The sequence below is a fragment of the Grammomys surdaster genome, unplaced genomic scaffold (genome assembly GCF_004785775.1).
Source record: "Grammomys surdaster isolate TR1022 unplaced genomic scaffold, NIH_TR_1.0 348, whole genome shotgun sequence".
In the NCBI taxonomy this organism is placed as follows: Eukaryota; Metazoa; Chordata; class Mammalia; order Rodentia; family Muridae; genus Grammomys; species Grammomys surdaster.
Genome location: NW_021604767.1, coordinates 748,820 through 760,557, shown reverse-complemented (window position 1 = coordinate 760,557; position 11,738 = coordinate 748,820). Strand labels below are relative to the sequence as shown.

At 44.8% G+C, this 11,738-nt stretch overlaps 1 protein-coding gene across 3 annotated transcripts in view; it reads right to left on the bottom strand.

Moving 5' to 3' along the window:
* Window positions 1-329: 329 nt before the first annotated feature.
* Window positions 330-11,738, bottom strand: part of Plagl1 (PLAG1 like zinc finger 1) — a 38,355-nt gene continuing 26,946 nt past the window's right edge. For all 3 annotated transcript variants that reach the window (XM_028779232.1, XM_028779231.1, XM_028779230.1), the window contains 2 exons: window positions 4,314-4,624; window positions 330-2,297 (listed from right to left, as the gene is read on the bottom strand). In XM_028779232.1, coding sequence (XP_028635065.1) covers window positions 596-2,297; window positions 4,314-4,465 — 1,854 coding nt within the window. In that variant the 5' untranslated portion in view covers window positions 4,466-4,624 and the 3' untranslated portion in view covers window positions 330-595. The remainder of the gene's footprint in view (window positions 2,298-4,313; window positions 4,625-11,738) is intronic.

The window sequence follows — 11,738 nt, the reverse complement described above, 5'->3', positions numbered from 1 at the left end:
AAGCTAACAAGAAGAGTAACTAAACTACATCCAATTCTGAAGATAGACGAGTCCCTGAAAAGAAACACACAGCCTAGTTATAAACGCCATTCGAAGATCACCCACGTCTCTTAAAAACACCTTCTAAGTTGGAGAAATCCAAACTTTACCATCATGCCCTTCCTAGGCTACACACAGTCACATAGCTAACATCACTACAACAGCTAACACTCAACACGATATTTACAAAATAGCAGCTCATGTTTTGGATCTTATCACGTAATCACGTTGTGATTATATGATAATGAGGATAATAATATGAGAATAATATGAGGATAATATGAGGGTAATAATATGAGGATAATAATATGAGGATACTAATATGATGATATTTGCAGTTCGATTACAGAATACGCCCGCACTCACTAAAGCATGAATACTATGGGTGTGTATTGGCACAATGCATGCAGTTGGAGAATTCTTTTCTCAAGCTACTCATGGCAAATAAGCTAAAGCCCCATTCCTGTTTTCCAATGCTTCTCCTCAAACTGTAACTGATGTCTCAAACCGTAACTGATGTTTAAGAGAAGCATCCTCTTAAAAAAAAAAAAACAATTTATCTGAATGCATGATGGAAATGGGGCAGGATAGCAGTGTTGGAGCCAGCTGTGAAAATATGAGGAGTTGGGGGTAAAGGGGGCTGGCCCATATGCACAGCACTCACTGCTATTTGGACTGCTTCTAGCTGTGGCTCTTCCTCTTCGTCTTCTTCTGCCTCTTCATCTTCTTCTGCCTCTACCTCTGCCTCTGGTTCTGCCTCTTCCTCTTCTTCTGCCTCTTCCTCTTCTTCTTCTTCCTCTTCTTCTTCCTCTTCCTCCTCCTCTGGCTCTAGCTCTAGCTCTGGCTCAAGATGCTGCTGAAGCTGCAGCTGAGGCAGCAGCTGTGGTAGCTGCAGCTGTAGTGGCTGCAGCTGCATCTGGGGCTGCATCGGGAACTGGGGCTGGATCTGCAGCTGAAACTGGGGCTGCATCTGCGGCTGTGGCACTGGCTGTGGCATTGGCTGTGGCAGCGGCTGTGGCAGTGGCAGAGGTGGTGGAGGCGGCAGCGGTGGTGGCTGCTGCTGTGCCAGACAAGTTATCCTATGGGGCAGTGGCTCCCCAGGCCCCACAGGGATGGTGCTATTCACAAAGCCATTCTGGGGAGTGGGAGGGGGGAGCTGCCAAAACCCCAATACGGAGGAAATCTCCAGAGAGGCAGGAATGGTTATATTCACAGCATCTACCAGCAGCTCTTTGGGCAGGGTGACTTTCCCAAACCCCTCTTTAGGCATCTCAAAGCATGGATTGAACTTGAAGGGCGGCTGAGGCTCTTGCAGAGGAAATTCCTCAAAGAAACCCATGTTGCAAAAAGCCTTGCCTTCTGCTTTAACCGGCATGCCTACAAATGGGGCATATGAGGTAGGAACAGGACTACACTTATGCTCCTGAAGAATAACTGGGGGAGGAGAGGTGGGAACTACCCCAGGGTGCAGAGTAAAAGACTGCTCTGGCATTGGCTGCATAAGCGGCATAGGCTCCATCGGCTCCATCGGCTCCATAAGCTGCAGAGGCGGCATAGACAGCATAGACTGCATAGACTGCATAGGCTGGGAAGCCTCCTCTGGGGGAGCAAGCATTAGACCATGAACCTCAGGTGGCAAGCCACCACCAAGCCCATTCTCGGGGGGCATTCCTAACTGGAAAGAAGGCATGGGATCAGCTTTTATCTGGAATGAAGGCGGAGGCACAATGGGTTGGAAATTGCTCTGGTACTCTCCTGCCTGCATACTCTCTTGCATCAGCTCCTGGGAGTGGGTCTTCTTGGTGTGACGAGTGAGGTGGTCTTTGCGCCCAAATCGCTGGGCACAGAACTGACACAGGAAGTCCTTGCATCCTGTGTGGACCACCAGGTGGCGACGCACATCTTTCCGGGTGTAGAAGCTTCTATCACAATGGTCGCACTGGTGTTTCTTCTCCCTGGGTGCGTGCTGGGCCTTTTCTTCCGCGTGAGACTTGAGGTGGTCCAGCAGGACCTCGGTGCTCCCCAGCTCCAGGGTGCAGACCCCACAGGTGAGATCGCCACTGCTGGCCGAATGCAGGGCCAGGTGCCTCTTGTAGCCCAGCATGGTGTGGTACTTCTTGCCGCAATCCTCACAAACGTAGGAGATCTTGTTCGGATCGTGGGTCTGGAGGTGATTCTTCAGGTGATCCTTCCGGTTGAATGTCTTCTCACAGTGAGCACACTGGTGAATTTTCTGCGGTGAGTGTGTAGCCATGTGTCTGGAAGCAAAACAGAGGGGGTACAGTTTGCAATAGAATTACTTTATGAATGAAGGAAAGACTGAGGCAACACTTTCAAGATGTTTCTAATTATTTTCGCTAGGTCTTAGTGACATTTTCATTTAGAAACTACTTTTTCTTTATTTTCCCTATGAATACAACATTTTACCATTTAAAAAGCCAAGAATTACTAAAAGGTAGATTCAACTTTATGCCTACAAGAAAGACTGAATTTTCCTGATATCTACAGATTAAAAAAAAACCAATATGGCTATGAAATATATTTTTTAGAAAGGGGTGAAATAGGTGTATGATACTTTTCAGAAATTTCTAAACTTCCCAATTTGACCCAATTTGCACAGAACTCATCCATGCCACTTTTTATTGGCACCCCTAACAGCTCTTAGACTTTCTCTTATTGATTGAGATGAGTTTAGTCAATAAACCAGTCCTGCCTTTATATTCATCTCTGTTGGGTACCATATGGGATGGCATAGCTACCTGCCTTCTAATGTACTCCAGATCTCCTTTGGGATACATTTTAAATCCATTCAGCAGGTAGTTTATATCAAGATGCTTCGTGGTACTCATTCATAGTAAGACATCCTTAAGAGTTCAGTCTGCTCTGTCAAATCAGCTTTTCTAGCCCTTGGCTGTCTCTTCCTAGTAGCTATTTAATGTACTGGAATCCATGTTCTCTTTCTGGTTAAGCAAGTGAGCTATTTCTCTTCAATCTCTGCTTATAAAATGGAACTTAGGCAGCAATGGTTGGGCACTGGATGGTTTGCTGCCCTACTACCTTTAAGATGAACCTAAATATCCTTCCTTCTCGGCCCTCTCTACTTCCATGAAAGAGTATGGCCTCTGGCCAGGGAAGGCAGAGGGCTGGGGCATGGACAGAGGGTCTCAGTTGATGTTCACTGCTTCCTGCTTTGGGCCTACTTTCCACCTTGATAAAACAAATCATTTCTCCCGAACCACTGCCTCTTCAACAGCGCTTAAGGCACTCGTTTGACTTACCAGTATTGCCTTTCTAACTAATTCTTCTTACTACGATGATCTGGTTGCCCCCACTGTGCTTTCTCCCCAGACCTCTCACAGTACCCTGAGGTGGCCCCACAGAAGCCATGGCTATCCTCTGTGTTTAAGTAAGGATAACTGCACGCACATGAAATGAGTTTGATACTAACAAGGGAGTCCCTGACACAATTGGTGCACGTGGTGGGCACTTGATGCTGTTACTATGACAACCAGACAACTATGACCTACAACTGAAGACATTTGAAATGTAAAGTCCAGAAGCATTTTCAGTCTTATTGTAAACATCAAATTATATTACATTATCGGTAATAGTGATGTTCTTAAGGTCAGGAGCATAAATTATATCTTCCTTTTATCTCTTTTAAGTACCTTCCTCTAAAGTACCCCAAGATGGGATGATAATGCAGGGCTTCTACCACTCAGATTGGAAATCAGGTTGCTAATTCTCTCACCTATGCATTTGTATGTGAGTTGTCAGCAAGTTGAAGCTTGAGGGATCATTTTGTGAAGATTAGACACAAGCAATGCCAAGAGAAGTATACAGACAACACTCACTGTAAGTCAGGTTGCAGTCTGATTGCATCGTTTGCCACCAAAATCCATTCTATATCTTAGGTACCACTTACATAATAGTAGCGAGTACATAATTGACACTAGAGAAATAATTCATATTATATATCAACTCCCTGTTAAAGGACTCATGTGAAAAATCACTGCTTTGGTAGATCATGGACCCTAAGAAGCATACATGCACAAACTCTAAATACACAAGTGAATTCCATGTCTCCAGGTGTCACAATCATCAATGAAGTACCAGATACTTGAGTAATCACTGACGATAGGGCTTTAAAGAGTGCGTAAAAGGCTAAATGCTCCCACATCCTGCCTTCTTTTCCCCTTCAGCGAGAGCCCTGCAGGCCTGAGGAGACACTTAAAGGCCCAAGTAAAAGCGCACCCCCTCCTAAAGCCTCTCACCTCATCAGTTTATACTTGGAGACGAAGGCTTTGCCACACTCAGCCTTCGAGCACTTGAATGGGCGCTCCCTAGAGTGGGAATAATTGTGGATGGTGAACTTCTCCAGGGTGAGGAAGGACTTGCCACATTTCTGACAGCGGAATGGAGCCATGGCCTTTGTTGCTTCTCACACTTTCTTCTTCAGATGTGCGGAGGAACTGCTGTGCCATTTAAGCCCAGACAGAAAGAAGGTAGGGAGTCACTACAGTCTGACTCCAGAAAAGCAGCACCACAGCCTAGCAGCTGGGAGACATCCACAATAGCTGGGTGTCTATGGAGAGAAGAGGAACAGTTTGCTCACATCAGCTATTGGAAAACTGTATCCCCCACCAGCCCCAGCATCAGCACCACCGCATTCCAGCCAATGACCTGCAATCAGTATGTTCCTTTAAGAGGCTCAGATGGGCCTGGCAACCCATCCTCCCTTCTTGCTTCCCACCCCTCTGGAGCCCCTGTATTCTGGTAGCTCATGAAACACTCTCTCCTAATAAGAACTGCTATCTCCATAGACTCAAGATCATCAACTTTATGGTTTTCAGCTCAGTGTGAGACTCAGTTGACCGACTCAAGGGGGCAAGCCTCCCTCTTTGTGTTGTAATGTGTTACTGACTCACAATGACCACCCCTTATTCAAACCATGAGCTTTTTCCTCTTCATGCACTGTGAGCATAAGAGAGGTTGTTTCCAACACCTGTTTAAACTCTCAGAGGATGGGAAGAAATCATTTGTATACATCTCAGTGAATTTGTTTGTAAGATCACTGTGCCCGAGGCCCGATACAAACAAGAATATAGAGAAATAGAGCCTAGTTGCACTGATGTAGTGAACCTGTAAGCCTATAAAGTATGAAGCACGCCATTCCCTCTAACCCTTCATAGCAAAATTAGCACTGAACACTCATCAAGATGGAGAAGCCAGTGGGGAGGATTCTGTAGTCCCATCACCAGTTTGTCAATTCAGGTACACAGACTTTTTTCAATTTTTATCTAAGGAAATGTACTCTCCCCAATTCTTGCTTTAGGAGATGAACAGTATGCCCAACAGAACTTTCTACAATGGAGATGTGATACGAACAATGCCCCTCCGCCCCCCACCCCCACCACAAGCCCTGATGCTGGAAAGTCACAATTATCTTAAGTTAGACTTCAGCAGCCACAGGCAGCCAGTGGCTACTGCAGGGGTGACAGAGGCAGACTCTTCGATTCCCTGTCAAGAGATGGAGGGAAGGCTGAGCTTTTCTTGCACATGACTATGCTACTGATGAAACCTCAGGTGTTTTGCAGAAACACAGGGATTTAGTTCAACTATTTTATTAACACGGGGGAGGGGAGCAAGGTTCCCAGTTCATATTTCAGCTTTACTGTGAATCCAGCTTCGTGGTTTATATAATCACTCAGTATATGTGTTGGCTGTTGGGGGACAAGCAACTGAAACAACAGTGACATAATCTTTCCATTTGTGATTGTAACCTGAAGGGAAAAAAAAATCACAAAATATATAGTATTTATGGAATAAAACCTACGTGCCATGATATACACAGCTAATGCTCCCTAGCTATTGAGCTATGCGCATGATGGAGCAGTGAGACATGGCGTCTACCTCTGTGTACACCTCCAATAACTCAAAGTAGAAGGAGCCAGCATGGACCAGACACATGTGGAAAGAATATAAGAAGTGGCAAAAGGAGCAACTGTGGTCTTAGTTTCTCTGCAGATGTGACCCTTGGGTGAGTCACTGCTTATCAATACACTGTGGGTAAAACAGAAAAATGGTATTTTCTCCATTTTTTTACAGTTGTCCCTTGACACTGCAGTTTGTCAGCCCTGTTCTCTAGTCACTTCTTTCCTTGATTGCAAATACCAAAAATCGTGGACTTTGCCAACACCATTTCCCCTGGGCCTTCTCAGACTGGGTGCAATCAGAGACAAAAGAGGCTATGATTTACTACTCAAGAGGGAGGCAGGTTTCCTCCAACTTTAAGTTCCCCAGACAGAAAAAGCTCCACACAAAAGTCTCTCAAATGCCTTATACTTAGCATATATACTTCAAGAACAGCCTTTTCCAAAACTTTGTCTTGATTTTTTTATGTTGTGTTAAACAAACCCAGCCTAACACAAAAGGCAAACCTCACCCTCAAACATGGAGCTGACAAAACACACCACTGTGAACATTCTTAATCTCTTTGGATAGTCTTCAGCGATTCTCAGTTTCATAGTATCAAAATTCACTCAACATCCTTGCATATTAGATACACATGGAAACTTACAATACTCAGGTTTGCACTGTTTTCCTGACGTAATCAAAATGTCCACACACACAAAAAAAGGTTAGTCATGTAGAGATATATGCTACGTCTCAGCCACCCCTCACCTAATTCATACTAGCTGTATACTGTGAATTCTATTCCTCCATTAAAATTTGATGTGCTTAAAATAGACTGCCTACTATCTAGAAAGCCATCAACAATTACAACAGAGCTGAAGGGCTATGGTCCTGAAGAGAGTCAATCTGCCCTGTCTCTTGACATACAAATCTCACACACACATAGTTCTACTATTTCAACACCTGTTGCCCTGGAAAGATAGTAAGTCTTCCTCCTCCCTCCCTCACCCCCCCCCCCGCCAAAACATCTCAGGACTTAATTTTCAGTACCCCTGATTCTAAAAATACTGAGTGAGTGATACAGATCTGCCAGTGTACAAAAGATCTTGAGCCATCTGCTTCATTCTGCTCATGGTGATTATTTTAGGGATGAGAGGGGATCAAACTAGAATAAGAGAATAAGTAGAATAAGAAACATATATATATATATATATATGTATATACACAGCCAGGAAGACTGTACTCCCTAGGGGTTAGGGGTATGCAACTGTAAAGCGAGAGGTCAGAGCACAGATGCAGACCCAGGACTTCCCCAGTGCTGCAAAACACAATCATCTAATGGGGGAACAACTGTTTTATAGCATTCTCAAAATAAACCAGGACTTCTGGCTCCTGTTTCCATTGTCCCCAGTAACACAAAGTGAGGCCCACATGTGAGGAAATGGGATTTCCATTTTGGTCTTCCAAGATGGATGTTCTAAGTTGGTTGGTTCTTGGGGGTTGTTTCTGAGCACTACTACGCTACTACTTCAAATATAAAAGGTTCTTTCTGAGCCACGATTTCTCTCTCACATTTTTAAGGGGTCCTATATTCAAAAACAACAACAACAAAAAGAGTTTAAAGGGCATCCCTGAGGTAAGAAACGAGAGAGAAATCCTTTGGGGACTGTCATTCCATTTAAATGTTTGCAATGAACGATCTCCTAATCTGTGTGCTACACACTGTATGCCTATGCTTTATCAGATTAAAATGGGAGGTTCTACCACAATGTTTCTTGGAGAATTCAAGCAGCAAACAGTCTATACAAATTGATCTCAAGTATGTGTACAGGTGATAATTTAATAGGTCCTGTCCCAGAACTCAGGCTGCTCACCAATTGCAGGGTTCATTTGCAAGCCTATTTAAGTCTGTTAAATATATAACACTCAATACTCAGATACTAGTGCTAAAAATCCCCTGACATTTGAGCTGACACATCACTTAGAAGACACTTGCCTGCGATGAACTCATAAGTTGGCTCCACAAGGCCTGTCACTCTGCCATGTCTGCAGACCTCTCTCCCGTGGCCACTCAAAGGCAATCAAGGCCAAAGATCAGTCCACTGGGTTATTTTCTTAATGTGCTACATTCTCTTGTAGCAAATGTGTTTCCAGTCCTGGAATGTGGACAATTCCCTGTCTGCCCTGCAAACTCCTGTTTCCCTGTCTCCCCCAGATGAAGGCATGAAGACCTCTCCCACACTGCAGGGTTCACTCAGCAGGTTAGCAAACATCCCCACCGACATGTCTGGAAATCTTTTACTTAAATTCACATGCATTGGTGGGCCCCACTATCACCCCTGGGACGGTCTCCCCACAGCTGGTTACACACTCAGGTTTGCTGCCTGTGGACTCTTTTTAACTGTCATTAATTGCCAAGTCAGTGATTAGAGCTCTTACTTTGTTAGAAAGGGGGCCCATACTAAGAAAGCCAGAGTAAAGTTTTTAAGTCTAATACTCAAGGTTAAAATGCAGGAATTAATAGAACTGATTAAACCAAGCTTCAGGATACCAAGTACATATCATGCCTATACATTTTCAAGGAACAAATTTTTTTTGGTTCACAAACAGTGTGACTACCATAAAGTTCAAGATGGGGACTTACTTCAAGTAAGTTATTCTGGCCACTCTTGAAACTCTACTAACGACAGGTCCACAAGTGTCCAACTGTGTTACTGGACAATGAGGCCCATGTGTATGTCCCCTCCTTAAAAATACCAGGCTTCCATTGGGTTTCTTTTGGTTTCGGTTTTTATGAACCTCTACTCACCTGTACTCATGATAAAAGTCTAAGAGAGAGTGATTGGTGGGGCCAGAGATTTATAGACCGTTTAGGTTTCTGCCCTGCCTCTGAAGAGGGAATCCCCTTCAATGACGCTGGGTGAGCGTCAGTTAGTTAGATTAGTACCTGGGCTAGTGGGAAGAGCACATGGTGTTAGTAAGGAACAGATCCAGAGGAAAAACCCAGCAAAGAATACGAGTTAATCTTTCTGGTTTAGGTCTTGGATTTTTATTTTTTTTAATGATGCTTGGGACACCAAGAAGACTGAAGTACTAAGTTGCTGGTGTCCTCTGCCTCACTATGGAAGAGAGGGGACACACCCCAACTCGCCATGGGTGGTCTGGGATTCTGTCATCACATGAGCAATGGTTACTCATCAATGGTTCTCTTCCCTAGGGTAGACTGATGAAGTTCACCAATCCTAGGGTCCAGACAAGTTTGTTTTCTTTGCAGCAAGCTGCAGCCAGACTGAACCTTCCCCCTCAGATATCTATTTAGGGCTGTGGAGGGGGAAGGAAGCAGGCATATGAGGGCATGAAGTTCCCAGAGCCCCAAAGAAAGACACCTCTTCCCATAAATTCCCCAGCTTTGACATTGTGGGGATGGGCACCAGCAAGAAAAATCAGCAAATGAGAATTAAGTCTCATTTTACAAAAACTTAGTAAAACCCATCTAAGTAACTTGTGCACGGTGGAAATATAAAGGAGACCCAAACGGCTTTAAAACAACCATCTTTGGTTGTCCCAGCCACTGGCAAAGTGTATACTTTTTACAGACAGGATTTTTCTTTGTTACAGTTTGTTCAACTCTCCTGTGCTAATCCTGGATTTGAATTTGTTCAAATGCATACCTGGGTGTATGTGCATGCAGATTAAGAAACCAGAAAGCAGAGCATGAGAAGAAAACAGGAGATGGGGGGAGGGCAGGAAGAAGAGACTATAATGGAACTGCATGCCAGGAGGGGCTGCTGGATGGGGGTGGGGGGGGGAGGAAGGAGCACTAACTAGTAAGAACAAAAGTATGCATAAAAATGTCACAATGATGACTTTATATGCTACCTTTACAAACTAATAAAGTTTTTATCTAGGGGGCTGAAGATACTATCAGCCCACTAATCACCAAGCTTATACACAGGAAGGGAGAGAGGAGGAAGAGGGGAACAATAGCTGTCGAAGGCTGGCAAAGCCACCTCAGCTAGAATGGGAAGTATAGGAGCATCAGAGTGCCTCAGAGGAAGGAGCTATAACTGCCCAGCAGCTGCTGGGGAGCAGAGTGTAGGGCACACAGTGTCCTCTGTCACAGGTCTCCACTCCCTCCCCCAACACCATCACCAACCCCTTCTCCTCCCACAGAGTGGACTGGGGGTTGGGGTCTGGGGTGACTCCATTCTGACAGTCTCATTGGGCTCCTGAGGGATGAGAGAGATGTGAAAGCCCATGAAAGGAGTTATCTTTGCAGGCCTTTGCTCCTCCACTCAGCGTCACACACTGGATTCTTAAATAGAGCATTCAGGTAGAAAAGGACAACTGTCTCAAGGGAGCCCAACAGATAGGCCCACCCAAAAACACGAGTGTTGAGTCCCGGATTGGCTCGGAGGCTGGGATGGTTCGGCTTTGTTTTAAGATGACTATTTCTTGGTGGAGACTAGGTAGGCCGGTGTGAGATGAGTGGTGGAGAACCAGCCTGACAAGCCAGACAAAAAAAAAAAAGCCTTTGCTACTAGGAGCAGATATTCTAACGTCAAGGTCAGGAGTGGAGACTGCTCCTTTGTGACAGATGAGAACGTATCCCCCACTCCACCCTCCCTATAAAGCCCCTGCTGGCTGGCCTTTAGACCTCTGCAGGGTCACTATTCTATAGCTGATAGCCAATCTCTCCCCTTGTGATTCTCAGAATAGGGCATGGGCAACCAGAATTCTAATTAGCAGCATGGCCTTTTGTCCCAATAAAACCATCCTTGGGGACAGAAAAGAATGCCTGGGTCCTTTCTAGGAAGTGAAGGGGTACAGGTTAATACTGAGAAAAACAAAAGCCATCTGGGTTACAATGAAGAGGGGAAGTTAGATCCATGAGTTAAGACAAGCAGGAAGAGACTTATAATCTATACTGCCCAGAGGGCATTCTCAAGACTTGGGTGGGGTGGGCAGCGTCACACAGTGATTTTGCTAGATAAACAGGAAAGGACCAAGAGTGTGGACACCTACATGTCTGTCAGATAGTCTGGATGATCTGAGGGTCTAATTTTTGCTGCTCTTGCTGAGAATCTACACAGCCTGAGTTCTGCTAGCTTCTGACTAGGCCATTTACACACTGGGTAGACAAAAGAGGGGCTGTGTGCTGTAGATGGAGGAAAAAGCAAAACAGCAGAAAGACAGACAGAGAATGGCGACATGGAGCCCAGGTTTCAGCCTGCCTGGAGGCATGGGGTGAGGGAAGGTACAGACTAAACTGGAGACCCTTCAAGCACATGTAAGTAGATTTAGGGAGTAGTAGTCTGTGGAGGTCAGGGCCCGGCAGCAGCAGACTGGCTAACAGAGAGGCCATCAGTCACGGCTCCCTCTAACTGGACTCTGAAAGGAGCTATTACTTTTTTTTAAGAGCTCAATCAATGGATAGCTATCCAGAACTTAGAATCTGTGATTTGAAAAAGTGAACTTTCTGTATCTGCAAAGCAAACTGTTCATGTAGAAAAATGAACGTGAGATGCAAAACTATTTCATTATTGCACCTTTACAGTTATCCTCGTGTGATTCTTTTTTTTAACACTAGTAAACATTTTATTGAGTTTCTGTTTGTCTTTCTTTACTGTTACGTAAAGAAGACAAGATTTCTAAGCTTCCACAAGGGGAAAGAAATATTAGGGAATGGGGGAGAATGCTTAAAACGAAAGGACCACTAACTAGGCAGGACTCTGAGTCTGTCTGTCTGTCTGTTTCTCTCTCTCTCTCTCTCTCTCTCTCTC